Below are 26,949 nucleotides of genomic sequence, written 5' to 3' on the forward strand. Positions count from 1 at the left end.
CCCTTGGACTCTCCTAATACCTCTTTTGCTACTTTTCGGATACAACTAGCCATGGAATCCCACATTTGGTTAGCTTCCCCCTCTCTATCCCACACACACTGGGTGATTACTTTCTCTTTGAAAATGGCTTGTTTTTCTTCTTTTAGATTCCACCATCTAGTCCTTGGGCACTTCCAAGTCTTGTTCTTTTTTCTCACTCTTTTGATATGTACATCCATCACCAACAAGCGATGTTGATTAGTCACGCTCTCTCCTGGTATAACTTTGCAATCCTTACAAGTTATACGATCCCCTTTCCTCATTAGAAGAAAATCTATTTGTGTTTTTGACGACCCACTCTTGTAGGTGATCACATGTTCTTCTCTCTTCTTAAAGAAGGTGTTGGCTAAGAAGAGATCATATGCCATTGCAAAATCCAAGATAGCTTCCCCATCCTCGTTTCTCTCCCCAAAACCATGGCCACCATGAAAACCTCCATAGTTGCCTGTCTCCCTGCCCACGTGTCCATTTAAATCTCCTCCTATAAATAACTTCTCCGTCTGAGCAATTCCTTGCACCAAGTCTCCAAGGTCTTCCCAAAATTTCTCCTTCGAACTCGTATCCAACCCTACTTGAGGTGCGTACGCACTAATCACATTGATAAGTTCTTGTCCTATTACAATCTTGATTGCCATGATTCTATCTCCTACCCTCTTGACATCTACAACATCTTGTGTCAAGGTCTTGTCCACGATGATGCCAACACCGTTTCTCGTTCTATTTGTGCCCGAATACCATAGTTTAAACCCTGAGTTTTCTAGATCCTTTGCCTTACGACCAACCCACTTAGTTTCTTGTAGGCACATAATATTTATCCTTCTCCTCACCATAACTTCTACTACTTCCATAGATTTTCCCGTCAAGGTTCCTATATTCCACGTTCCTAAACGCATTTTGCTCTCTTGAACTCTACCCTTCTGTCCTAGCTTCTTCACCCTTCCCCGTCTAATAGGATCAAAGTACTTCTTTTGTGTGTCCCGTGTAAAGTTGATAGGAACATATGCTCCCAAACAACTTTGAGTGGAGTCGTTCGAAAAGAAGTTTCTATAGCCCCCTTGCTCATTTAACACTGTATCCGGGTGCCGATGGAGATACAGCGACCCTTGCTCACTTATCACTGTGCTCAGGCCACACAGCGCGCCACTTACGGGTGACGCCCTAGCTTTAGCGCGATTTCGTTCTGGATTCATTTTCATAAGGATTCGACGTGATCATGGAGTGCCGGCTGTCGACTACCTGACGCCCTCCCCCTCCTCCTTTATCCGGGCTTGGGACCGGCAATGTAAGATAAACTTACACGGCGGAGTTCAAGTTAAACTATATTTAGGGAAAATATGAATAATTTTATTATTCTCCAATTAGAGAGAGATATATATAGGAATTAAATGAGTTACTTTACAAGTATTTCATTGATGTGGGACAAAAAAACTATTTACAACTTAACTAATATATACATCTCGCAACATCATATTTGTGTGAATGGGTGGAATCACCTTACTGATGATACAGACGAACACTAAAATTTCTCCTAAAAAACAAGAAATGAGAATAACAAACTCCACATAGCATCTATCACTTCCATACTTCCTTTTTGGGTATTATTATGCTTAAAAGGACAAAAGATGAGTAGTTATTCAAGGAAAAATGTTTGAGCAAAGAGACCTAAAAGGAGGAGAAATATGAATCCCAAAACCACAATCATTCAACATATTTACATTACTTCTTTTATCAATATTATTTAGAGCTAGTGGGATCCAATCTAAAACCCTGTGATGATTCATTCCTAATTGCTTTGTTGTGCCATCAAAGAGGAAGGGGGTTGTTTTGTCATTTTTGCGTCATGGAGGGAAAATATAAACACATCTATCTATATACATTACATACATGTGTAAACCCTAATCCTAAGTAACAAATTAATTTAATTAGTAGTGTATGAGCCAGCCACCAAAGCCTAGCCAATAAGCTGGCTAGCCATTAGGCTGTAAAATTTGGAATAAGGAGGAAAACAGAAAATTCCGTTGAGGCGTTAGATATATATTCAACTGCTTCCTTGTCAAGTTAGTTGAGGTCAATTCTCTCACATTCCATTTACAGAAGAATATCTAACAGTCAACCCCTACCAGCCCTCTCTCTCTCTCTCTCATCAAATCGAACCCTCCATTCCAACAGCAAAAAATAGAAAAGAGCAACTCTTTCAGTTCATTTTGTTTTATATCCTTAATCAACTACATCCGCCCACCTCTTTGTGCAGAGCTAGCTAGGTAGAGCCACCATTGTCATCCCATAAAACAATCCCATTGGCCACTCTCTCCTTAATAATACCAAGAACATGCACTAAGCTTGCCATGGGCGTCGACATGTCTAACAATCCACCAACTTCTCGGACCAAGGACTTCTTTGCTTCCCCAGCCCTCTCCCTCTCCCTCGTATGTACTTCTTCACCAACCCTCATCCATTTCATTTCAACTAGTTAACCTTTTTAATCTTAGCTTTATCACTAGTAAAGATAAATCCTCTTTTGGGTTGTGCTTAATAATGTTTTTTGTATTTGGGTTTTGAAGGCTGGGATTTTTCGTGATGCTGGGGCGGCCGCAAGCAGGGAGGTGGAGGAAGGAGATGAGGGCAGCGGTGGAGGCGGAAGTGCAGCTGTAGGGAGTGTCCGCCGGAGAGAAGACACAACGGAGATTAGCAGCGAGAACTCGGGCCCTGGGAGGTCGAGATCAGAAGATGAATTTGACGGAGAAGGAGAGCATGACGAAGATGATGTTGATGGAGACAACAAGAACAAGAAGAAGAAGAGGAAAAAGTACCATAGGCACACCACCGAGCAAATCCGAGAAATGGAAGCGTAACTACACATTCCCTCTCTTAATTTTTTAACCCCTAGTTCAAGCGAAATTTAAGACGGTTTAATGTGTTATGACTAGGAACAGATATGGCCTAGTCACATCTTCATTGGAACACTTGAACCAATGAGTCGTTCCTGCAAAATGAAAATAATTTTCGCACATCTCTTCTCTTCTTTTGCACATTTCTGTTCGTTGATTCGTTTAATTCTGTGACAAAAAAATACCAATTTTTCTGTGTAAAATACCATGTTTTAATGGAGGTTGGATTATCAATTCAAAAAAAAAAAAAAAAAGGAAGTTGGATTAGTTAGGATTTTGGAATTTGAACAAAGCACATGCTTTTGTAATTGGTCGGTTTAATCTCTTTTAACTTGCATGCAGCTTTTTTGAAAAAAAGATTACTTTACCATGTACGATGTAAAGGTTCAAAGAGAGTTGGTGACATAAATTTGCTCATCACAAAAGAAAACATACAAACATTGAAAAGTCTTTTGGCTCTTTGTTTTACATACAATTTAAAAATATTGATTAGTTTCCCAATTGCAGTGATTTAATTTTAAAAATACTAATCTAATTTTGAATGTTTTAATGTTTTCGTTCTTTAACCAGATTGTGTTAATCAATTGAGAATGTTACTAATCTGCAGGTTGTTCAAAGAATCACCACATCCTGATGAGAAGCAGAGGCAGCAACTGAGCAAGCAATTAGGCCTTGCTCCAAGGCAGGTCAAGTTTTGGTTTCAGAATCGTCGAACCCAAATCAAGGTACTCGATTTAATTAATCTTCTGACAATTGTGATCGCTTTCACACCAGCTGTTGGATTATTGGTAATGAAAAATTGGATACTTATGGGTTTATTTTACACAGGCTATACAGGAACGCCACGAAAACTCTCTGTTGAAAGGTGAAATGGAGAAACTCCGCGATGAAAGTAAGGCAATGAGGGAGCAGATAAACAAAGCATGCTGCCCCAACTGTGGCACTGCAACCACTAGCCGGGATGCCACCCTCACGACCGAGGAGCAACAACTGCGAATCGAAAATGCCAGACTCAAATCCGAGGTCAGAAGTTAGAACTATTTCTTCAACGACATGAAGCCCCAAAAAAATGATCGATCAAATATTATTTGTCACATACTTTGGACTAATGAACTATGTTTCAATACATGTCTGTAGGTCGAAAAACTCAGAGCAGCTCTTGTAAAATACCCTCCCGGGACATCCTCTCCTTCCTGCTCCGCTGGTCAAGACCAGGAGAATAGAAGCTCTTTGGACTTCTACACTGGAATCTTCGGTCTTGAGGAGTCGAGGATTATGGAGATAGTGAATCAAGCAATGGAGGAGCTTCAGAAGATGGCTACTGCAGGCGAACCACTCTGGGTTCGGAGTGTGGAGACTGGCCGTGAAATACTTAATTACGATGAGTACATCAAAGAGTTCAACATTGAAGTTCCTGGGAATGGGCGGCCAAAGAGATCCATCGAGGCCTCCAGAGAGACTGGGTTGGTGTTTGTTGACCTTCCGCGACTAGTTCAAAGTTTCATGGATGTGGTACGCACTAGCACCTTTCAAGAAGCTGCAATATACAAGTCTTGTTGCTTTTTTCTTGCAAGAATTGTAAGCTAACCGCCTCTGGTATTACGTTGTCTGCAGAATCAATGGAAGGAAATGTTTCCATGCATGATCTCGAAGGCGGCAACTGTTGATGTTATTAACAATGGTGAAGGAGACGACAGAAATGGTGCAGTACAATTGGTAAGCTGCAAAATTTCCTTTTCAACGTGAATACGCAGATCAACATGTCTGCAGCATGGATCAGAATATTCTGCAGATGTTTGATTTCATTTAAGAAAACTCAAAGTCGAGTTTGGTTGCAGATGTTTGCAGAGCTGCAAATGCTTACGCCCTTGGTTCCCACTAGAGAAGTGTACTTCGTTCGATGTTGCAAGCAATTGAGTCCTGAACAATGGGCTATTGTTGATGTTTCGATTGACAAAGTCGAAGATAACATAGATGCATCCTTGGTGAAATGCAGGAAGCGTCCCTCTGGATGCATCATCGAGGACAAAACAAATGGCCACTGCAAGGTACGCAAACGTGTTTCCAAATTTGATCGCATACTTAATTATAATCTTATGAATAGAACACAACATCAAATCCCTCTCCTTTCATGAGATTTCAAACACCTAGACACCCCGAGTGTGAAAATTTGGATATCAAAATTTTACATGAGCGGTGAGAACTGATCTGAGTATTGCTTTTGACAATTGACTTTGGCCATGGAATGGAAAACAACACGAAAATGAAAACCAAAACACAGGTGAAAACAGTAGAATCATGCATAGATTTGTAACGGTGCAAACCAGGTTATAATGATCTAATGACGGTCTGCAGGTGATCTGGGTGGAACACCTAGAATGCCAGAGGAGCACAATACAGACCATGTACCGAACCATTGTCAACAGCGGTCTAGCATTTGGAGCAAGACATTGGGTAGCAACACTGCAACTGCAATGCGAACGGCTTGTTTTCTTCATGGCAACCAATGTTCCCATGAAGGATTCAGCTGGTATGTCCAAGTTAAACAGACTTAAAAATGCATCTAGTTACAATGACTAAATGAGGGTAATAGTCGAAATTAAATGCTTGGAATTGATTACTGGAAATTAGGTGTGGCCACCCTTGCTGGGAGAAAAAGCATTCTAAAATTGGCACAAAGAATGACAGCCAGCTTTTGTCGTGCAATCGGAGCATCAAGCTACCATACCTGGACCAAGATCTCAAGCAAAACAGGGGACGACATAAGGATTGCCTCCAGAAAGAACTCGAACGACCCAGGAGAGCCTCTCGGTGTGATTTTGTGTGCTGTTTCTTCAGTATGGCTGCCTGTCTCTCCTTATCTGCTCTTCGATTTCTTAAGAGACGAGACTCGCAGGAATGAGGTTAGTAAATGTGAAACAACTCTACTAATCTGTAATTAATCATGTTAATAGCCCAACAAAAATGTTAATTAAATTTCTTGTTCCCTAATTGCTAGTGGGACATTATGCTAAACGGAGGACCAGCTCAAACAATTGCAAACCTATCCAAGGGACAAGATCGTGGCAATGCTGTTACAATCCAAGTGGGTTCTCCTTCTTGATACACAAGTTAACGACCCTCGTATTGTTAACCCGAAATCTTTATAATTTATGCTAACATATATTTGGCATTCCAATCTTTTAGAGCATGAAATCAAAAGAGAACAGCATGTGGATACTGCAAGATACCTGCATAAACTCTTACGAGTCGATGGTGGTCTATGCTCCAGTGGATATCCCAGGAATGCAGTCGGTGATGACTGGATGCGATGCAAGCAATATAGCCATATTGCCTTCAGGGTTCTCGATTCTTCCTGATGGACTGGAGTCGAGGCCGATGGTCCTCACATCCAGCCAAGAAGACAGGAGCAGTGAAGGAGGAACTCTGCTGACAGCAGCATTTCAAGTCTTGACAAATTCCTCCCCCACAGCCAACAAGCTAACAATGGAGTCTGTGGAGTCTGTCAACACTCTAATATCATGTACTTTGAGAAATATTAAAACAAGCTTGCAGTGTGAGGATGGCTGATCAGAGTAACTTAATTAATTAGGTTTAGGCATAGTTAAGTTAAAAAATTAAGGTTTTAATATATTTTTATTTCTTCGTTTTTTTTTTTTTTTTAGTTACCAGTGGTTTTAGAAGATGAGTCATTTGTGAGTTTGTTTATTCGTTTTGGTTGGAATGGAGGACTTGGGACTTAAGGAAAAAGTCTCTAAACAAGTATATTGGCAAGATTTGATTTATAATCTTTATAATTTTACAAGTTTCCTTGTAAATAACAATTTATCAATGCCAAAATTTGGTTAATTTAATTGCTATTTGCATTCTTGCCATCTGAAACGGCTCAGTTTCTTAGTATTTGAGCGATATTCTACTCTAGCCTAAGCTATGGAGAGGCGGATTCAAACTTGAGTACAAATGGGAAGGTGCATTGCCATGGCCTGAAAAGTGAAACAAAATTGGTCATCCAAATTTAACTAGAAGGCCTTTTCACCTCAAGAAAAACACTGCCGGCACAGAATGATTACCAACAAACTGGCCACCTACAACATGACACTGTCACGGAAGATGTAACAGTCCTCACAAAGATGAGAGACTGGAGATACTTTTCTTACTGCTATGAATTTAGCACAAATCTGCACTTGTTCAGCTTAACAAAATCAATATTCGGCTCTATAGCATGTACATTATCCTTGGTTTTTATGGTTATCATATCTTTAGCAGTAGTGGCGACTGGAAGAGTAACTCATTCAAAACTCAAATGTAACAGAAGCAGAACAACTGCAGGCAAAAGCACTTGCTCCCATGAGCATTCTAACTTTACAACTTTCCCCAAAAGCATATATCACTAAAAATCCATCTTGTTAAACACAAGAGTTCTAAACCTACAAAAGTACCAATTTTTCACATTAACCAGCAAGCACGCAATATTCTTTCATATTTTCCAGTGAATTGTAAACCCAGAAATCGTCACATTTTGTCATTCTTTTATTTACATTCATCCCATTTGTTATTCAACTGTACTCTAGTATCTATTAATCCAAATTCATTCAAGAAGCACTCGTCGAATCATCGACAAAATATGGAAATTCAAAAAAAATCCACACAATGCAGTCATCAAAATCCCCATAACCACAATCCCCAACACCAACATTTGAAAATCCAATGAAATTAAATGATAAGGCACATCATCAAAAACCCAGTGACATTGAGGTTTCATTAATTTCAGCCAAAGAAAGCTCAAGATTTCATTAATTTTCAACCAATAACACTAAATTCAAAACATTCTCATTAAAACAGCCCAACTCACTAATGCACAATCAAAACAACAACATAGACTAAACCTGCAGAGACTCCAAGGGAATCCCGAGCTCATTCGGCGCATCGCCTTCACCGGACTTGCTCTTCGATTTCTTGGCAGGAACCGGCACAGCAAGAAAAGTCTTGGTCTTGCTAATGGGTCTGCATTTTTCAAGCTGGACAACGTCCCCAACCTGGAACTGGTTATCCGGGTCGTGGGCCTGGTACTTCTTCTTCTTCCTGACCCGCCTCTTGTACTTGGGGTGCGGGGCGAGGCGGGTGACTTCGACGGCGACGGTCTTGTCGCTGGTGGCGCAGACGACGCGGCCTTGGAGGTACTTCAGGGCTCTGATGGGCGGGAGGAAAGTGAGGCGTTGTGGGGTGGGGAAGGCGAGGGAGGAAGTGGGTTTGGAAAGGGGGGAGAAGGGGGTGGAGGAGCCATGGAGGAAAGGGGTGGAGAGCTTGGGAGAGGGGTGGAGGAGTGAAGCTGTGAGTGACATTTTTGCTTTGGTTTGACGTTTGAGTTTGGAGATTTGGGTATAAAGGGAATGATGGAGGATAAGGGATATGAGATGAGGTTTCTCTCTACCCTATCCTTTGGGTTGGGATTTTTGGAGTTTTGGCTCTCTATTGAAAATTTTCTTTGGAAAAAACTCCAAAATGGTGTTTGGACACATAATTTACCATATGACATTATATGTTTTTTTTTTTTTTGAACAAACGATATTATTTACACTAAAGATAATAAAGTTGGGCTAAGCTTCACAATGAACTAGCAATAATATAGTTCAAATTTGTTTTTGGCGAGAATCGAATCTAAAACCTCTCACTTACAAGTGAAGATGAATATCACTAGATTGTAATACTAAGTGACATCATGTTCATATTTTGGATAAACAAATTATTGGTCAACGAAGAGTTCGTATTTAATTGAGATTTAAAATTTTTTTAATAGAGTTATAAATTATGAAGTTTGATGGAATTTTAATGCAAATTTCATAGATTTTATGTGAACTTTGAGTGAATTCTCTTAACATCTCATGAAAAAGGATTAGAATTGTTAAAGTCATGATTGAATACTCGTAAAACTTTTATAGACTCATTCATAAGCATGGATCAATCAATATATATTGGGATAATGCTTGATGTTACATGTTATCTATCTTAGCTTTCTGGTCACTTGACTTTAGATTCCTTATTATGGTAATTGAAATTGTGTTGTGAATTCACCTTCTAGTATTAATTCTTGATTATACAACATTTTTTACCCTTAAAACCTAACTACCAATTACATATTATTTACTTTACATGCTAATCTTGTGAATTGTTATTAGCACCCCAAAAAATCATTATAATATTTCTCTCTCCCTTATGACCTTTATGGAGTGGCAATAACACCTTCCTCATATTAACTGGATAATAATTACTAATTTTAGTAAAATTCTAAGTTGGTTTGATAACCATCTAGTATTTTCATTTTTGTGTTAGAGATAAAGGAGAAACACATGAGAAGGGAGTTACATAGAAGAGTAAAGGAACGATAGTAGGAGAGATGTAAAAGAAATGTATAAGAAAAGTTCCACAAAACGAAAAGTAAAACTAGATATCACTAACGAAATGATGGCATGAGACTTTAGTAATCAAGAGACATTTTATAGTGAGGATGTCCTTTGAAACAAAAAGGAAAGTAAAACATAACTTTGTGTCAAAATCGTTTAGTTTTTTAGGTTCGAGAAATTTCAATATTGAGCCATTTTATGAAACAAAAGGGACAGTAAGACATGCCACCAGTTGGCTAAACAAGTAATTGTCAAGCCCTTGGCTCATACATATTTTCGTTTCAAACTTTTTTTTTTTTGTCAAACAAGATTACTTCCATTAAAAATTAGTATAAGACCAAAGAAAACTAAAAAAGTCAGCTAAACAACATTAGAAAAAAATAAAAGGCCCAAGATACAACAGGAGGCCAACACAAACTTAGACCCAAAGGTAGAAAAAACAAACAACAAAAAAACTAATCTCAAACAGCATAAACCAAATCAACACCGTCATCACATCCTCATAGGATGCCAAACTCCGAACCGAAAAAGTAGACACCATATCCAAATCTCCTTCACGACCCCCTGCAAATATATACAAACAAAGTACCTTATAGATAGAAAGTAAGGCTAAGGATGTATATAAAATACCTATACTATGGCCGAGGCTGCAGAACACTTGGCCTTGATGAGGATCAGACTCGGTTAGGGGAGGGAAAGTGAGGGAGGGAATTACATCTGATATCCAATTTCGGATTGAAGCCCACAGATCCAAGCACAGGATGGGGTGGGGACAAAATATCACGGCTAAGGAGGGAGGAAGGAAAAGTAAATAATAGAAAGCAGTAAATACAGGCGAAATGCCATGCCCCGATCCCAACATACGTCTAAGATCGACAAGTGACGTCACCACATCCCTGTTTATCTATCATGTCTCGCCTCCGAGACAAGACCAAATCACAATCAATGATTCAACCACGCAATCATTTTCTTTTATTTCATGAATGCATTTAACATTTGCTTTAGACTGTCTATGTACCTTAAATAAGGATCAAGCCATTCGTAGTTCACCCTTTGTTAAACTTTGAACTTTTCGCAATACGCTTCCTAGTAGAAAACATAGAGTATCACACTACATAACAACCATATACCTACTAAGATTTGTTATTTTGTTAATCACATACAACACATGGTTTCCAACACTATTCCACAGTCATGTCAATTAATCAATTCCATGAATCAAAGATGCACAACATTAACTTTTAACTACGCTAATCAATCATCAAGATCACATATCATTTCACAAAATTTGATAAAAGAATTCTACATAATTCCCTACCTAGATTCCAAGTAATAACATAGTAAATTTAATTTACAATCACAATTTCTATTGTGAGCAATTTCTATTCACTCGAATTTAGGATTCCGGACTAAACTTTATGGCAATAATCAAGGGCGAGATTCCAAACCACTCAACGAAATCCAACTAAAATATGGTTGCCTATCGAAATGTACCTAGTACACCTAATCATCATAACCCTAAGTATACAGTGATAACCCATTGCAGATATACCAAGCATGATCACCCCTACAATGCATATGGTGCCCCATTGCGGATAAACCAAGCAGAACCATAGGCATAATCTAATCATGCAGGCAGTGATCACCCATCGCAAATATACCAAACATGATCACCCCTGAAATACGTATGGTCCCCTATCACTGATATATCAAGCATGATCACTCCTAGAATGCGTATGGTCCTCATTGCAGATAAACCAAGTAAAACCATAGACATAGTCTAATAACGTAAACAGTGATCACCTATCGTAGATATACCAAGCATGATCACCCTTAACATATGTATAATCCCCCATCGCAGATATACCAAGCAGGACTGTACCCTATAGCTCTAGGTAGTGATCACTCATCGCAGATATACCAAGCATGATCACTCTTAGAATGTGTATGGTCCCCCATTACAGATATACCAAACAGAACCATAAACATAGTCTAATCGTGTAGGCAGTGACCACCCATCGCGGATATACCAATCATGATCACCCCTGAAATATGTATGGTCCTTATCGTGGATATACTGAGCAGGACCATCCATATACCACTGCTACATGGTGCAGTTAGATCAACACACAACCTACTTACCCCTATCTCAACCTCTATGATCACAACGTAAGCACCTGCACTATCAACTTCTCACGACCACTAATTATCTTTTCATACTAGCATATAACTTCTAATAAGATTCTAGGCTCGCATTTCTATATTAGCAATTTGTACACTTCATTTATATTATCTAGAAATTCAATAAACAAGTATAACACAATAAGGTGCCACTTGTACGTAAATCGAGATACACGTCTACCAAGAAAGACACGTCATTGTGATGAACCCTTTAAGCTTCATGAAATCTCAACAACACTCTAAGATAAACAACACGCTGAAATAACTCGGGGCTCGTTGACTAAAGAGTCAACCGTCGATCAAGGTCAATGGTAGGGTCCACAACCCTGGTAATCCAATATAGAAGATCCACCTATCAAATTTCTAATCCGTAAGTTCCTAAAGTTCTTAAATATTATGTACCATAACATACTAGAGTTTGGTGACGATTTAACGGTCGGATCTTTATTCGTTAAAATGGTCAAGTGGTCTTCCTTAATGGAACTAGGTTCAAATGACAGAATTTCACTAACCGGGTGTCAAATATGGAACCGGGGTATCAAATGTAGCCTAGAAGGATCAAGTGGTTCCTCAGGTCATGCACCGCTGCGAGTTTCTAGAAAATTCACCTAACTCTAAAAATTACCAAATTTTAATGAATTGTAGAGCATAACAAGGGGAAGAACTTTCATACCTGGGCCGAAGTCCCATTTGACGGGGAAATACCTGAAATTGCCTTCAATCCGTTGGAAACCCTAGAAATGGTGAGCTTCGATTCGTCAAATCCACAACTCAACCACGCCCATGCTTGTTTGGGGTTTGCTCCTGGATTCAAGGGAAGATTTTGGTGGTGGTAAGCGTTGGAATACCTTTCAGAAATGACGGATCGCCGCTGTGTACCCCACAAAGCCCTCGGCTTCAATTATCATGAAATGAGACCAATTTGTATCAGATTTTTTACGAAAATGGAAGATGGAAGGTTAAGGAGTTGTCCCCAGGTGTTTTTTCACTATGAAACACCGGAGTTGGCGTTGGAATCCATGGTTGCAGTTAGGTCGGGTCACGTAGGAAACGGGTCAAGGAGGTGGATCCGGTTTCCCTCATCTTCCTCTTCTCTGATTTCCCTCATTTCTCCTCCCCCTGATTGGTCACCTTCTCCCCTTTTTCTCTCCCATGTCTCTCATTTTCCTCCTCTCTCCCGCCGCCATCTAGCAGCTTCCAGTCTTTCCTCTTTTTTTTAAACGCTGCTAATTTCTTCGTTTCAACTCCAATTCACGAACGGTTTTCACCTACGCGCTCGTAAGGTCGAGCTTTGTCTAAGGTCTATGAATTTTTAACGATTACTAACCAAAATTCAAAAATCGTAATTAGTTTAATTAAAATCTAAATTTAATAAAACTCATATAAATTCCCGAAAATAGTTTAAAAATCTCGCTAATATGAGATAAACTCAGGGATAATTGAGATCAAACTCAGAGAAAACTAAGATAAAACTCAGAGGAGAACCAAAATAAAAGAAGAAGAAAGAAGATTTGAAAGAGGGAAGGAAGAGAGGGTGGGATGCTGTGAGGGTGAAGTGGTAGAGGAGATGAGAGGGGATGAAAAGAGAGAAGGACAACGGAGGCAAGGAGAAGGAAAAGAGGGAGGGAGTAGTGGAGCTGTTGTCGACCACGAGCAAGAACAAGGGGCGATGGCTAAAACTCATGTCTAGGGTTGAGTTTCTGCAGCAGCACAGAGAGAATTTAGGGAGTCTTTTAGACTAATTTTAAATTTTATCTATAACATAATTTTTCGTTTCAGTCAATAATTTGAATTTAAAGATAAAATTGTACAAACACCATATGAACGAATAGCTAAAAAATCCCCGATTTGATTTTTTAAATTTTTTATTTTTTTAAGTAAACATACGATTTGATCATCATTAAACTGTTATGAAATAGCCTTGCAAATATAACCACAATTTTATCATTCTTATTTACTTCACAAAAAGAAAGTCATAGATCATAACTAATAAAATATGCAGTTGAGTTGTGAATATGATCCAACAAGGATAGGCTTATCCAGCTTCAACTCCAGGTGGCAGCCTGTAAGTGTAGTTCATATCCTCTAAACAAAACCCATCTCGCCACGTGTCATGCTAAGATCCATGCAAAATATCAAAAACCCAATCACGCTGAGTTCCTCACGCCCCTTAACGAACCGAGAAACAGAAGAACAGAAAAAGAAAAGTTAGCAAGTCCAGATACTGAAAGAGTAGCAGCAGAACAGTATTATTGTAAGGCCATGGCATCTCTGGCAACCCTAGCAGCCGTTCAACCGGCCACCATTAACGGCCTCGGCGGAAGCTCCCTCACCGGAACAAAGCTCGTTGTGAAGCCCACTCGCCAGAGCATCAGAACCAAAAACATCAGGTACTACAACATAAATATTTAAAAATAGCAAATGCTTGTTGTTTCTTGTTCTTTATGCATTGTGATGGGTGTGTTGAGTAATATTACTGGTGTGGTCTGCGGTGGTTTAGGAGTGGTGCTGTGGTGGCCAAGTACGGAGACAAGAGCGTCTACTTTGACCTTGAGGATCTGGGCAACACCACCGGGAAGTGGGACTTGTACGGTTCAGATGCGCCCTCACCTTACAACCCTCTTCAGGTTCTGTGACTAACTTAGAATTTGTTTCATGTGTTCATCAATAAAAAAAAATGCAAAAAAAAAACACAAAATGCTTTCATTGAGAGTTGAACTCAAGACCTCCCGCTTACTAAACGGGTGCTCTAACCAACTGAGCTATGAAAGCTTTTGTTGAAAAATCACAGATATTACATTACTTATCACACTCTAGAAAAATGTTGTTCTACAAGTTCCCTCCATGGTTAATAAATTAGTCATTAATTAATATCTAGTTTGCTCATCTGATTTAATCTTGCTAATGATGGCTTTGGAATAATAATCTCGCATTAGCTTTTCATGGAGAATTTTGTATCGATGTTTCTTGAACTTAAGATCTTTTTTTCGTTTTTAATCAGTTATTTAAAACGTGTCAGTTTGCATTCACCGTCAAATTTTCACATTTAATGTTCATTTACTCTATTTGAACAGATGAAAATAACCCTCAATTTAACAAATGTGATGATGGCGGACAAATTGACACTTTTTAAACGATTAGGTGTTTGATACCGAATTAAAAATTCAAAAGCCAAGTCCAGAGGCACTCAAGTTCATGAGGCATTGCTAAAACTTTTCCTACATTCTATACTGATTAAGGGATATTTTACTTCTTGAACTTTATCCAAGCATTGTTTGAGTTAATTAAGTTGTTGAATCTGACTGCAGAGCAAGTTCTTTGAGACATTTGCTGCTCCATTCACCAAGAGAGGCTTACTCCTCAAGTTCTTGATATTGGGAGGAGCTTCCACCATTGCCTACCTTAGTGCCACTGCCTCCGACGACATTCTACCAATCAAGAAGGGCCCACAACTTCCACCCAAGTTGGGCCCACGTGGCAAGATCTAAATTTTATTTGGGATTTAATCCTCATTTTCTCAAGCTTTTCATCATGTGTGTGTAATTGTTTCTCTATTTTGTACTTGTAAAGCACCTGTAATGCAGAATTAAAGCCCCTAAGTTTGGCAATATGTCAAAGGTATTTTTTCTGGTGCAATTTGGGAACTGCCATTCATGTTTTAATATATTATTGTTTGGCCGTAAGATTTCACCTTAGTACCTCTTTCAACAAAGTGGATACGGATGGACGTTTGTCCTCGTGCTTTTGGTTAAGTTTGAAATCTTCATATCATGACGAAAATCGGTGAAAAAAATATTGCAGACGGTATGAAGAATCTGGAGTACAAATAGGGGAGGAATAAAATTAAGATATGTCTAAGAGAAGTCATCAAAATTATAGTTTTCAGTCGGTCTACAAACCCTCATTTGTTTTCCTCCTCCTTCTTCCCTATGTACACGAAGGGAAGGAATAGAATGAACATCACACAACTCCAAGGATGCCAATGAGTGCTGTGAAATTTACATTTGAAGTCTCAGGCCTTCTTGCTCCTTTACATTTCTGTATCTGTCTCGTTTAGTTCCTCATTTTTTCGCTCTTTCTTCTCCGATTTTCCCCTGTTGACACTGCTAGTGGCGTGCCGTTGGACTTCTCAATCCACCTAAGTTCTCTAGATAGGAAATCTTCTTGTTGGTCACTATGTTTGCAATCTTCTGTATATGTGGATGCTTAACCTCACAATAGTCTTCATCCGCAGCATCCAGGTCCTTTTTTGGCTCGGTCTCAGATTGATCTGCGCCCCAACCCATGAAATCCGACAATGTCATTGAACAGGGTGTCTCCCCGCCGGCATTTTCTTCTTTAGAAGACCTATCCGGAGAAGTTGCAATTGTAGTGTCTTCTAAATAGGGCCGTTTACAGGCTACATGTGATGGATTCTGAGTAGCAAAATCAGCATAAAGTACATCTTCGATCCGCGACAAAACTGTGAAGGCCAAGCTTTCTAGTATTCTTGAATAGCTCTCCAGAATAGCCTGTCCAACATCCTGTAAAACCAAAGAACAAGCATATGCATAAGTTCATAAACACGATCAAATACTTTATAAGTGATTTACTTTTTTCTGCAGTATTTTTTGTGTGAAAATGTGCACTAGCACTCAAAATCAAGGGATAAATTATGTTCTTACCGCGTTGTATTCGATTTTACTAACGTCGAGTGACGATTGAGGGATTCCAGGGAACCTCTGCTTGAGGAGGAGTAAGATTGTCTCTGCTCTCTCTTCAAAAAGTTCTCTTTTCTCCAAGCTCACTGCAGAGCCCCAACCCGATTTCCCATCTTTTTGGTTCATCTTTCGCTTCCATATCACCATGGAAGCCTCCATTTTGTTCTTGAGGTCTAGAATTTTGTGCTCTGATGATAAGTCCATGCTGCAAAGAAATTGGTCGGGATCAAAGAATTCAACTGTAATGCTTCGGTAGATTGTGTCACCAAGACTGGCCCTCCCATTCTGCAAAAAATCGACAAACCAAACCCAACATCAGAACGCGGTTATAGAACTCATCAGGCCACATGTAATGTAAGGAGGCAAAGAGGATAGTTCCCTCTTTCTTTACCTTGGGGAGGGATTCAATGTAGTTTTCGGGGATCTCCATTTCTGTTAAAACTTGAGCATTGATGGCCATAGCTGCTTTAAGCACTTGGTTGACGCAATCCTTTTGATATTGTATGAACTTTCGTGCGGCGTCTGATAAACCATTTGGTGGAACTTTAGGAGTAGGTAGCCACCATTTGTCATCTTTTCTCTTTGCAGATCCTTTCTCTTTCTCATCAGCATCTTTGGATACATAATAGAACTCTTGTTTTTCTTGGAAGTTATCTAGACAATCCTGCATAATCCATTAGGAGTTTTGTTAGAGAAAAATAATCCATTAATCCGAGTTTTCTTAAAAAAAATGTTAACAAGACTTACGATAAGCATTGCGTCGAGCTTACGCAAGGCAGGGATGTTCATGTGAAGATCTGTTCGTTGCCGGGTCACCATTATCTGTTAGATCAAAACATACAAATTCTTAACAGAAGGTGAAATGCGAGTGCAAATGCGTACGTGACAAGGAACAAAAGAGGAGATTGTACCTCCATGTTAGTTCCATCCTTGCCCTTCTGTTGTGAAGCAACAAATTCAACTATGTAATCACTGACACACAAGAACCAATCTATTTCTTTTCTCCACCTCTTTTTCCTCTCGGTGGACATGGGTTCTAGGCGAGTTTGTTCCCCAAAAACAGAAGCTGCATTCCGTTCGGAAAGGAATGGTGAACGAAATGCAATCCAGAAATAATAAAAAAATAAAAAAAATCTGCTAGCCTTTGCACTAATACAAACCATATTGATTGTATACATACCGGCAAGATTTGTAATAGCATTCGACAATGCCAACGCTGACGAAACACCCTTACCTCCACCGGACATATCTTCACCCAGAAGCAATTTCGCGAACCTCTCCTTCATCTGTTCCATATCTGAATCAAACCCAACAAGCGATAAATAATTCATAACTCAAAAAAAAAAAAAAAAAAATGTATACATTACAAGTTATATATGGCAGACAAATCATCACCTGTTTGCTGTTGCTTTTCCCTCGCTTCTCTAGCGGCAGCTTCCTCTTTGCTCAACTGCGATTTAGAGCCTTGAGCTCCATTACTACTTCTCGATGAAGCCTTCTTATCATCGTCCTGAAACTCTAACACGGTAGCACTCTCGATGCTCAAGCTCTTTGTATGCCTTCCGGTATTCTCATGCATTCCCTTGAAATGATACAATCTAGACTTGTAATCCTCTTCTTCTTCTTCGAGCGCCCGGACCATTCTCAGCTTTTTGAGGAAGATTTTTATAGAATGAACGACGGAGAACAAGGCATGACTGCTGTTCAACCTATTGGGAGGAGGGAGAGGAGGGCGAGAGGGATCTATTTTGTCGGTTACGCGATTTCGTGCGGGAGAGGGAAGAGAGCTTCCAAATCCAAATGACTTGAGAAACAAGAATTGTTCTTGTTGTTTTTTTGTTGCTGTTCTTGTTGTTTCTTCTTCTTCTTCCTTTTTCTGATGAAATGGTAAGTTTTGACAAAAATGTGGAGGGGAATGATTGGGAAGATTTGATGGGTTAGTTAATTTTGTTTTCTTTTTTTGATATTTTTCAGTTGGGTTGGAGGAACGTGGGGTGCATGTTTTGAGAAATTAGCATGCAAACACAAATGTTTTTTGATAATTTTTTTAACTTCTAGTTTTTGTTTTGTTAATGTTGTTGTTTTGGGGAGGTTTTGGTTTTTGGCTTTTTTGAGGAATGAATGAACTGGATGGTTGAGGTTTTGATGGTGGGGGTCACAGAGCAGCTAAAATCCCGGGAAAGACACAGGTGCTTTTCTAATTTACCACCTCTCTCTCTCCTTGGACCTTAAGAATAAGATTGAATTAGCAGAAACTTATAACTCATGTATAAGGATACGTTAAATAACCCGGTCTATTAAGGATTCATAACCCATCATGTCAAGTCATGTCCATCTCACATTTTGACACAACAAACAACGAACTGGACTCAAATTTATTTTAATTGATCACAATCTATCTCAACCAGCGCACCAAAACAGGCCTATTGGATGGTTTCGGTGGGTCAATAGCAGCCCCAGCTCCTCTCCTAGAATATTCAATTTCATTATACGTAGATGAGAGAGAGAGAGAGAGAGAGAGAGAGAGAGAGAGAGAGAGAGTGTAGTTCCAACTTCCAACAACTTCTTCTCTACTCCAACAACTTCTTTATAAGAACTTGATTATCAGTTTTTATGCTAATCATGACGGTTGTCCAACAGTATTTCTCTCCACTTTATAACTTACAAAAAGTATTATCTGTTCGTGAATCGTGATTAGTATTTGACGATGTTGTTTGCTCACGATGCAACACATTCAGACCTTGGAGCATTACAATAGAAGTGGATTGCAAATTTTGATTCCCATCAAAATTGATCAACAATTTCCTAATTTTTCATAGTGAGTCCAAAAATATCGAACAAAATTCATATAAAAATTAAAAAGAATAAAGTAATTTGTTTTTCGTTGAAACAGTGGAAAAATTCCAATTCCAATTCCAATTCCAAACTTTGTGTTTATTTGTGCATGTTGATTTTCCTTGAAATTATTTAATACAAACACCAAAAATAAACAGTGGTGTGCAGAAATTACTTCCGATTCATAACAAGTCTTGAGCCACTTGATCATACTTAACATACCATTCAATACTTAATCAAACTTAATATCCAATTATCTATACAAAAACCTGTAATTATCTCAATGGAGCACAAATAATAAAATGGAAGTCAATAACAACATAGAAGCACAAACAATAATCCAACATAGTAATCCAACATAGAAGGGAAACAGTCCTTTACATGGAAAGAGGCATATTAAACACCAAAAGCACCTTTTAACAACATACAGTAATACAGATAAAGGGTCTCAAACCCATACTCACCACTAGCAATTTGCTTATTTCAATTGACAGCTCCAGATTCTGATCCCAGCGAAAGAAAGCTAGCAATATCGTGAACACCGTAACCCTAGTAGTCGAACGGCCATCCTGAATACCCCATCTCGTTATTATGTTCCCGCATAGTTGATGGGCTACTTTCAGTTGTTGGGTTATGACTAGTGCTTGAGCTAGAGCTGGAACTAGATGAGCGAAATGGCCACAGAGATGAGAAAAGGTTTCGCCTCCCTTGGTTTTCTCTACCACTCTCCCTTGCACTGGTATTACTACCAAAACTACTGCTTCTACTTCGACTATTTGAGCTACGACTGCTTCCCACTCCTTGCGGACCTTGTGGAGGCAGTTCTTGGCGGCAAACAGGGCATGAGTTGTGTTGGACTAGCCATGGTACGATACAATCAGTGTGGTACAGATGGTCACAAGGCATTTGCTTTGCTTCAGATCCCAGCTCGAATTTGTCCTTGCAAACAGGACAGTGCGCATCAGAACGGAGATGCCTATTTGTGATCTTAACAGTAGGCATTGCATCAATTGAACCTCTGGAGGCTGGGGCAGGGCCTCGCCGGTCATTAGCTGAAAGCTGCTCAAATAGTTCTTCTAAGCCAGGACCTACAAAATAATCCCCAACATTACCCCGTGTCACACCTATTCCAGGCGACCCATTGAAAAAAGCTTCAAAAGTACCGTTTCCAGAAAGTCGAAAAGGAATTTGGCCACCAAAAATCAATAGAGGAGCAAACGCCGGGTTACGCTCTGGAACTAAATCTGGTCTTCCCCTAATGCTATCATTACGCCTTCTGTCTGTCAATTGGTGCAGCGCTGAGAAAGCTTCCATGATCCCAAACCTCCTGTCAGGATCATCATCATTGTCCAGTCCAAAGAAATCCATTGGGCTGATATGAACCATATCATCAAGTTCTTGAACAAATCCTCCATCGCAGCCTGGGCAAACTGCATCTCGCCCTCTCAGCCGAACTGGCTGCCTGCAATTGTAACACCAGTGGGTGTTTCGGCCACTTGACATCTCTCCTCTTCCAAAAACTTATGAGTACATACAACAAGTCTTGCCCCCGAATGCCTCAATATTTAATCATCATCTGAGCACAGTGACACACAGAGATCGCAAATTAAGGTCAAGCAACCTATTTCAAATTCAAAATCATTAAGATACAGTCTGGACCCAAACAAGTTCGAATTTGGCAGTTCGCATAAAGAAATTGAAACTGCGATCCATACTACATACACAGGAATTTATAAAAAATAAAAAAAAAAAAAAAAAAAAAAATCAGATTGCAAAGATATTTATTAGAATCTTTATGTAAAGTGCTTTCGTAAATCCAATGTATTTCTGAAACCAATAAATAAAATCCAATTTATTTCCTAAACAATTACAATTACCCAATTCAGATACTCCAAAATCCAATTCGATTCGAATTGCATCCATCTATTTCAGGTTGATCATTGGTTGAGTAATTCACTAATTAAAATACCAAAAAGATAAACAAATTAATAACCAAGATCAGAAATAATCAGCTCAACAAATATTCTCACTCAGATAATAATCCTTTTGTAAAACAAAATAAATATATTTGGATAATTCATTTTTTCAATCCAATTTATTCCCTAAATGCTCCAAATCAACCAATTCAAATACTCAAAAAACGAATTCCAGTCGAATCCAATCCATCCATTTCAGGATGATCATTGGTTAAATCTAAATAATCAGTAATTCCATATTAAAAATACTAAAATAGTTAACGAAATTATATCCAAGATCAGGCTTTAATAAGCTAAAAAAATTAAAATTAAAATTAAAAAAAATAAATAAATAACTAGCCTCATTTGCAGCAGGAAATTCAGCACTTAAACAACAAAAACAACACTGCGACTTCAGATTCATACAAATAAATAAATAAATATATATATATATATATATATATATATATATTTGTATAATTATATAGTGTAAAGGCAAACCCTAACCTTGACAAGGCGAAGGCGAAGGCGAAGGCGAAGCTATACTGAAATTTCTGAGATGTATCCACATCGATGATGCGACAAAATAAATGAGTGTGAGAGACCCCGCTTCCTTATCTCTCCTCCCCCTCTCGTTGTCTAGTATCCTCCTTTAGATGGGCCTTTTGTTAAATCAGATCCGTTATTTTGATCCAACGGCTGGAAATGAGCGCCTGTAGTTACTCAACTTTATTAGAGCTTTTCGTGCTTTTCTAACCTTATGTCAAATTACTTTGACAAAACTGAAAAAATCATATGTCAGGTATTACAGTATAATAATATTACTCTTCACTTGTAATAAAAGATTTTAGGATAGATTATCGTCAAAGACGAATTTGAACCATAATATTACCAATTCATTGTGAGGCTAAACTCATCTGCTCACTCTTAATGTAGATAATATCGATTATTAAAAAAAAAAAACAATGGTTGAACCAAATTGCTTGCATATATTTACAAGAAAATAAAACACTGCTCAAATATTGCTTGGTTTAGTCGGATGGAATGGTTGAGCTCATTTTACCCCCAGCCATATATTTTGCAGGATGATTTTGATAATCCTTTCAACTTTCAAATCAGTCTTAATTTTAAGCGTATTTCAAACTATGTACGAGAATCGGAAGCATTAAATACTCCTCACATGAAGTACAAATTGTTGAATAGAGTTGTCTTTGTATAACACGTCTCATGTAGGGGTGTGTTGTTAGGATATCGGACCACATGATTTGTGAGATAACTCTCCTACTAAAGAATCTCTCGTAAAATTAGTTGAAATAGTGAATTCTACGGCTTGGATCAATAGCACTATGTGCATACAATTGCCTTAGCTACAAAGAAATATTCTGAAAACTTTATGCTAGATGGAGGAAAGTAAAAATCTCAAAAATGGTGGGTGCGATAATGTAATTTAAATTTTATTATGTTCGACTTTGTAAATTGACTTTTATCATGTCTCATTTTGCAATTTGCCTCCATCCAACCAAACATCATCATCTTACGTGTCCTCCTGCTGACCACCAAGGAGTCAGAGGTGCCATCCACTTACCACTATCGCTCAGACTAGTCACTATACAACCAGTTCAACAAATCCCAACCTCTCCAACCATTTTGATATGTGGGGTACCCACAAAATGTTAGCCTTATAAGGTTATATAATTAAAACACAAACGAATGAGTGATTGACCTGATGTTGGAGAGTTGACTTTTTGTAATTAGTTTAGTTACCTATTTGAGTCATTGTAATCAGATTGTAATTAGGTTATTTGATGTTTCTTTCCTTGTAAATCACTCTTGTACATTATATATTTTACTCTTGGTGAGAAGAATGATATTAGGAAATTAACCCCAAAATAAGTCATAATTAGCATGGTATCAGAGCAGAGATACTAGGATTTCTGCTTTGCCCGTTCCCTCAAGCAAACTCGTCCCTCCCATGGAGAACCTACCACCACTCCACGGTGGAAACAACCTCATTCTAACTGATTCTACTCCTACACTAAACACTACAACCCTAAACACTACCACCCTAACCTTCCCTACCATGAATCCTACCCTACCTATATCGCAAGTTGTTGCACAGAATGTCCATCATGATTCGTCTACTGCTTCGATTGGCATCAAACTCAATGGTGCCAACTATGGAGTTTGGTCTTAGATTGTTGAGATGTTTGTTGCTGGAAAAGACAAGTTGGGCTACTTGTTTGGGAGTAATCCCCAACCACCTATCGACGATTCGGCCTTCACCAAATGGCATACAGAGAATGCTATTGTGAAGGGTTGGCTCATCAACTCTATGGAACCCAATTTGATTGGGTACTTTCTTCGACTACTGACGGCAAAAGGAAGTGTGGGACGCGGTTGCTCGCACGTATTATGATGGCTCTGATATATCTCAAGTCTATGATCTTACCTGTAAGGCTTTTCACATGAGGCAAGATGGACGACTGGTGGAGACATACTATAGTGATCTTCAATCTTTGTGGCAAGAGATTGATTATCGTCGACCTAATCCGATGAAGTGCGGTACCGATATTGAAATTTGAATAAAATTGTTCAAATGGATCGTGTGTACACTTTGCTTGCAGGATTGGATGAGATGTTTGATAAAATTCGTAGTGATATTCTACGAATTGAGCCCCTTCCTTCCGTTGAACAAACTTTTGCCTATGTTCGCTGGGAGGGAATGCGACAAGCTGTGATGAATACCGGAGGACAACTGCCAAGTGGGGCAGCCATGATGGCTCGGCCTGCCACACGAGCCGTAACTCCACCTCGTCCCCGCGCCCCTGATAAGTCACATGCACCGAGCCCAAGACTGCAACCCCAAGTTACTGCCTCGAGCCCAGCACATGGCAGGCTCTTTGCTGCTGAGACGACCTCACGGCCCACCACGGGTCCCCGTCTTCCTCATCTTAAACCACCCATCTTGGCTGGTGGTTGTACTTACTGCGGTAGTAAGAAGCATAGTCGTGATAATTGCTTCCAATTGCATGGCTATCCTGACTGGTAAGAACCATTGAAGCTTCAGAAACAACGGGAACGAGACGAGCAAGCCAATCTCGCCACCTCCATGTCCCAATTATCTTTGATATCTCAAGATGATCCTCCTCTAGTTTTGAGTTCTTCCGACATGTCTTCGAAGTCATCGGGTAACTATGGTTATGTTTTTAATATGAATAGTGATGCTACTCCATTCGGATGGATCATTGACTCCGGTGCCATATACCATATGACTTATGATCCCACTGATTTAGCTTGTGATACTGTTCCATTTCGACGTAATATTACTAATGCTAATGGAGTTACCTCACTGGTAACTGGCGCTGGCACCACGCACCTCATACCCACTCTCTCTTTGCCTCATACATTACTTGTACCTTCACTAAAGCATAAATTGATGTCTCCTGGCGAAGCTACTGAACAATTGAACTGTCGTGTGTTAATGTATCCAAAGTTTTGTCTTATACAGGATATTCTCACAAATGAGATAATTGGTTGTAGTACTAAGAGGGGGATCTTTATTTTGTGGATGATGTCAGTACATGACAGGTCAATCTTGGCCAATGAGCCGTTGATCACAAGAGGCATCAGTTATGGTTATGGCATCACCGTTTGGGTCATCCATCTTTCAGTTATTTGCAGCATATGTTTCCGAATTTATTTGTTGGTTGTTCAATTTCAAACTTTAAATGCGACACTTACATACTCGCCAAGAGTCACTATGTTTCTTATCCGCTGAATTCTAATAAAAGTGTTATTCCTTTTGGTCTTGTTCATTCGGATGTTTGGGGACCATCTTCGATTACTACTTCATTTGGTATTCCATGGTTTGTAACGTTCATAAATGATTGCACACGGATGACATGGTTATATATTCTTAAGCATAAAAGTGATCAACGACTCCTTGTACGGGGTGGCTAAGCGCAAAAATCGTTATCTCTTAGAAACGGCTTGCTCACTCTTGATTGGGGCGTCTGTTCCCTGCTTTTCTTGGGATGTTGCTCTTCAGACCGCCACTTATCTTATCAACCGTCTGCCATCCAAAGTACTGGATTTTCTTACTCTCTTACAAGTCCTTACTACCTTCATGCATCTACAGTTGGTTTTGGTACTTCCACCTCGGGTTTTTGGATGTGTTGCATTTGTTCATCTTCATAAAAATCAACGGACGAAACTTGAACTGTGTGCTCTCTGTTGTATTTTTTTGGGATACGGACTCCATCAGAAAGGGTACCGTTGTTACCACCCTCATTCGCGTTGAATGTATGTTACAATGGATGTCAATTTTTCCAAGTCTGAGATGTATTACCCTTCGGATTCTTCCAATCCTCATCCTCAGGGGGAGACACGACATAACGAGAAGGATTGGACCATGGGTGATACTGTTGATCTTCTGCTGCCATTAGCCGAGCCTATAACGGTTACACTGCCAGCCCAACCAACAACAGCTATAGTGCTGCCCATAGAATCAATGGCAGGCACGGCAATGCCGTCCTCACCCATGGCACCAGTGCTGCCACTTGTCAACTTTGAGACTTCTACTGATACTACTCCCCCATCGTCTCCAACTATAGTACCACCAAATGACCATACTCCTGAGAATATTCTTGAGGTAAGCTTTACTATCCTTGTTGATGATACTGTTGTTCCGAATTATCAATTACCTTTCAGGCACAACTGGGGAAAGCCACCCAATCGATATTCACTAGACACAACAAAAGGCTCTAAATACCCCATTGCCAACTATGTGTCATCACATAGGTTATCAGAACCTGGCAAAACTTTTGTACAACAAATATCCAATGATAGCACACCAAGTTCATTAAATGAGGCACTATCTGACGATCGATGGACCAAGGCAATGGAGGAAGAAATGGCTGCACTCCAGAAAAATCAAACGTGGGATTTAGTTCCACTTCCCCGAGGAAAGAAGAGAGTTGGGTGTCGGTGGGTGTACACCATCAAGTACAAAGCTGATGGGTTTGTTGAATGATACAAAGCACGATTGGTGGCCAAGGGATACACTCAGACATATGGTGTTGATTATATAGAGACATTTTCCTCGGTAGCAAAGATTAATAAGGTAAGAGTATTGCTTTCATTGGCAGCCAACTTAGATTGGCCATTACAGCAATTTAATGTGAAAAAATGCTTTCTTACATGGTAATCTTAAAGAAGAAGTGTATATGGATATTCCACCTGGTTATGCATCGATTTTACAACCTGAAGTAGTGTGCAAGTTGAATAAAGCATTGTATGGGTTGAAAAAATCACCTCGAGCATGGTTTGGTAAGTTTCGGAAGGCTATGAGGAAATATGGGTTCAGGCAGAGCAATTATGATCATACACTTTTCTTGAAACGTCGCATGGGGAAATTGACGGCACTTATCATCTATGTGGACGATATGATTGTTACGGTGACGACAAAGAGGAAATCTTAAGGCTCAAAGATTACCTAGCAACTGAGTTCGAGATGAATGATCTTGGTGGTTTGAAATATTTCTTGGGGATAAAAGTAGCTCGATCTAAACAGGGTATATTTCTGTCTCAAAGAAAATATGTTCTAAACTTATTAGCTGAAACCGAAATGCTTGATTGTAAATCGGCTGACAGCCCTATAGTCCAAAATCACCATCTTGCCATGCACCTTAATCAAGTTCCCACTAACAAAGATCGTTATCAAAGGTTAGTTGGGAGGTTAATTTATTTATCTCACACCAGGCCTGATACATACGCAGTAAGTGTTGTTAGTCAATTTATGCATTCTCCGAGTGAGGCACATATGGGTATGGTTGAACGCATCCTACGATACCTGAAGTCCTCACCGGGTAGAGGCATCATGTTTTCCAAGAATGATCATTGCCGAATAGAGGGTTACATTGATGCAGATTGGGCAGGTAACATTACTGAT

The 26,949-nt window shown here is 39.4% G+C and overlaps 5 protein-coding genes and 1 non-coding gene across 7 annotated transcripts; 2 read left to right on the top strand and 4 right to left on the bottom strand.

Moving 5' to 3' along the window:
• Positions 1–2,236: 2,236 nt before the first annotated feature.
• On the top strand, positions 2,237–6,781 carry LOC126610875 (homeobox-leucine zipper protein GLABRA 2-like). Its single transcript, XM_050279018.1, has 11 exons — positions 2,237–2,465; positions 2,601–2,887; positions 3,535–3,652; positions 3,756–3,950; positions 4,065–4,439; positions 4,542–4,643; positions 4,766–4,975; positions 5,283–5,457; positions 5,559–5,830; positions 5,926–6,012; positions 6,114–6,781. Exons 1-11 carry the CDS (start codon positions 2,385–2,387, stop codon positions 6,495–6,497), a joined length of 2,286 nt encoding a protein of 761 aa, XP_050134975.1. The 5' UTR covers positions 2,237–2,384; the 3' UTR covers positions 6,498–6,781.
• An 879-nt stretch (positions 6,782–7,660) lies between these two features.
• On the bottom strand, positions 7,661–8,374 carry LOC126610876 (30S ribosomal protein S17, chloroplastic-like). The gene has a single exon (XM_050279019.1). The coding sequence runs from the start codon at positions 8,267–8,269 to the stop codon at positions 7,808–7,810; it is 462 nt and encodes a 153-aa protein (XP_050134976.1). The 5' UTR covers positions 8,270–8,374; the 3' UTR covers positions 7,661–7,807.
• A 5,292-nt stretch (positions 8,375–13,666) lies between these two features.
• On the top strand, positions 13,667–15,145 carry LOC126610465 (photosystem I reaction center subunit VI-2, chloroplastic-like). The gene is made up of 3 exons (XM_050278522.1): positions 13,667–13,899; positions 14,010–14,136; positions 14,818–15,145. Exons 1-3 carry the CDS (start codon positions 13,772–13,774, stop codon positions 14,995–14,997), a joined length of 435 nt encoding a protein of 144 aa, XP_050134479.1. The 5' UTR covers positions 13,667–13,771; the 3' UTR covers positions 14,998–15,145.
• TRNAT-AGU (transfer RNA threonine (anticodon AGU)) lies at positions 14,208–14,281 on the bottom strand. Its single transcript has one exon. It is a non-coding gene; the product is annotated as a tRNA-Thr (tRNA).
• Positions 15,146–15,251: 106 nt separating the features above from the next.
• On the bottom strand, positions 15,252–19,239 carry LOC126610463 (rop guanine nucleotide exchange factor 12-like). Its single transcript, XM_050278519.1, has 7 exons — positions 17,605–19,239; positions 17,390–17,506; positions 17,121–17,275; positions 16,957–17,031; positions 16,601–16,873; positions 16,174–16,494; positions 15,252–16,032 (listed from the first exon to the last, which is right to left on the bottom strand). The coding sequence occupies exons 1-7, from the start codon at positions 17,849–17,851 to the stop codon at positions 15,616–15,618; spliced, it is 1,605 nt and encodes a 534-aa protein (XP_050134476.1). The 5' UTR covers positions 17,852–19,239; the 3' UTR covers positions 15,252–15,615.
• Positions 19,240–19,380: 141 nt separating this feature from the next.
• On the bottom strand, positions 19,381–20,547 carry LOC126610464 (probable E3 ubiquitin-protein ligase RHC1A). Of its 2 annotated transcripts, XM_050278521.1 has the most exons (2): positions 20,208–20,547; positions 19,381–20,132 (listed from the first exon to the last, which is right to left on the bottom strand). In XM_050278521.1, exons 1-2 carry the CDS (start codon positions 20,545–20,547, stop codon positions 19,594–19,596), a joined length of 879 nt encoding a protein of 292 aa, XP_050134478.1. In that variant the 3' UTR covers positions 19,381–19,593. The 2 variants fall into 2 exon arrangements, with proteins under 2 accessions (XP_050134478.1, XP_050134477.1); XM_050278520.1 differs by having other exon boundaries at positions 19,381–20,547.
• Positions 20,548–26,949: the final 6,402 nt, after the last annotated feature.

The sequence above is a fragment of the Malus sylvestris genome, chromosome 17 (genome assembly GCF_916048215.2).
Source record: "Malus sylvestris chromosome 17, drMalSylv7.2, whole genome shotgun sequence".
Lineage (NCBI taxonomy): Eukaryota > Viridiplantae > Streptophyta > Magnoliopsida > Rosales > Rosaceae > Malus > Malus sylvestris.

What these genes read in the sequence shown, in the direction of transcription:
- LOC126610876 (XM_050279019.1), bottom strand. Translation starts at nt 8,269, where the DNA reads ATGTCACTCACAGCTTCACTCCTCCACCCCTCTCCCAAGCTCTCCACC.
- LOC126610875 (XM_050279018.1), top strand. Translation starts at nt 2,385, where the DNA reads ATGGGCGTCGACATGTCTAACAATCCACCAACTTCTCGGACCAAGGAC. An exon ending in ATCGTCGAACCCAAATCAAG is followed by an intron (nt 3,653 to 3,755) that starts GTACTCGATTTA and finishes TATTTTACACAG; the next exon opens with GCTATACAGGAACGCCACGA. An exon ending in GAAATGGTGCAGTACAATTG is followed by an intron (nt 4,644 to 4,765) that starts GTAAGCTGCAAA and finishes GTTTGGTTGCAG; the next exon opens with ATGTTTGCAGAGCTGCAAAT.
- LOC126610464 (XM_050278520.1), bottom strand. Translation starts at nt 20,547, where the DNA reads ATGTCAAGTGGCCGAAACACCCACTGGTGTTACAATTGCAGGCAGCCA.
- LOC126610463 (XM_050278519.1), bottom strand. Translation starts at nt 17,851, where the DNA reads ATGGTCCGGGCGCTCGAAGAAGAAGAAGAGGATTACAAGTCTAGATTG. An exon ending in AGCTCGACGCAATGCTTATC is followed by an intron (nt 16,874 to 16,956) that starts GTAAGTCTTGTT and finishes TGGATTATGCAG; the next exon opens with GATTGTCTAGATAACTTCCA. An exon ending in GTAAAATCGAATACAACGCG is followed by an intron (nt 16,033 to 16,173) that starts GTAAGAACATAA and finishes TTGGTTTTACAG; the next exon opens with GATGTTGGACAGGCTATTCT.
- LOC126610465 (XM_050278522.1), top strand. Translation starts at nt 13,772, where the DNA reads ATGGCATCTCTGGCAACCCTAGCAGCCGTTCAACCGGCCACCATTAAC. An exon ending in ATCAGAACCAAAAACATCAG is followed by an intron (nt 13,900 to 14,009) that starts GTACTACAACAT and finishes GCGGTGGTTTAG; the next exon opens with GAGTGGTGCTGTGGTGGCCA. An exon ending in CACCTTACAACCCTCTTCAG is followed by an intron (nt 14,137 to 14,817) that starts GTTCTGTGACTA and finishes ATCTGACTGCAG; the next exon opens with AGCAAGTTCTTTGAGACATT.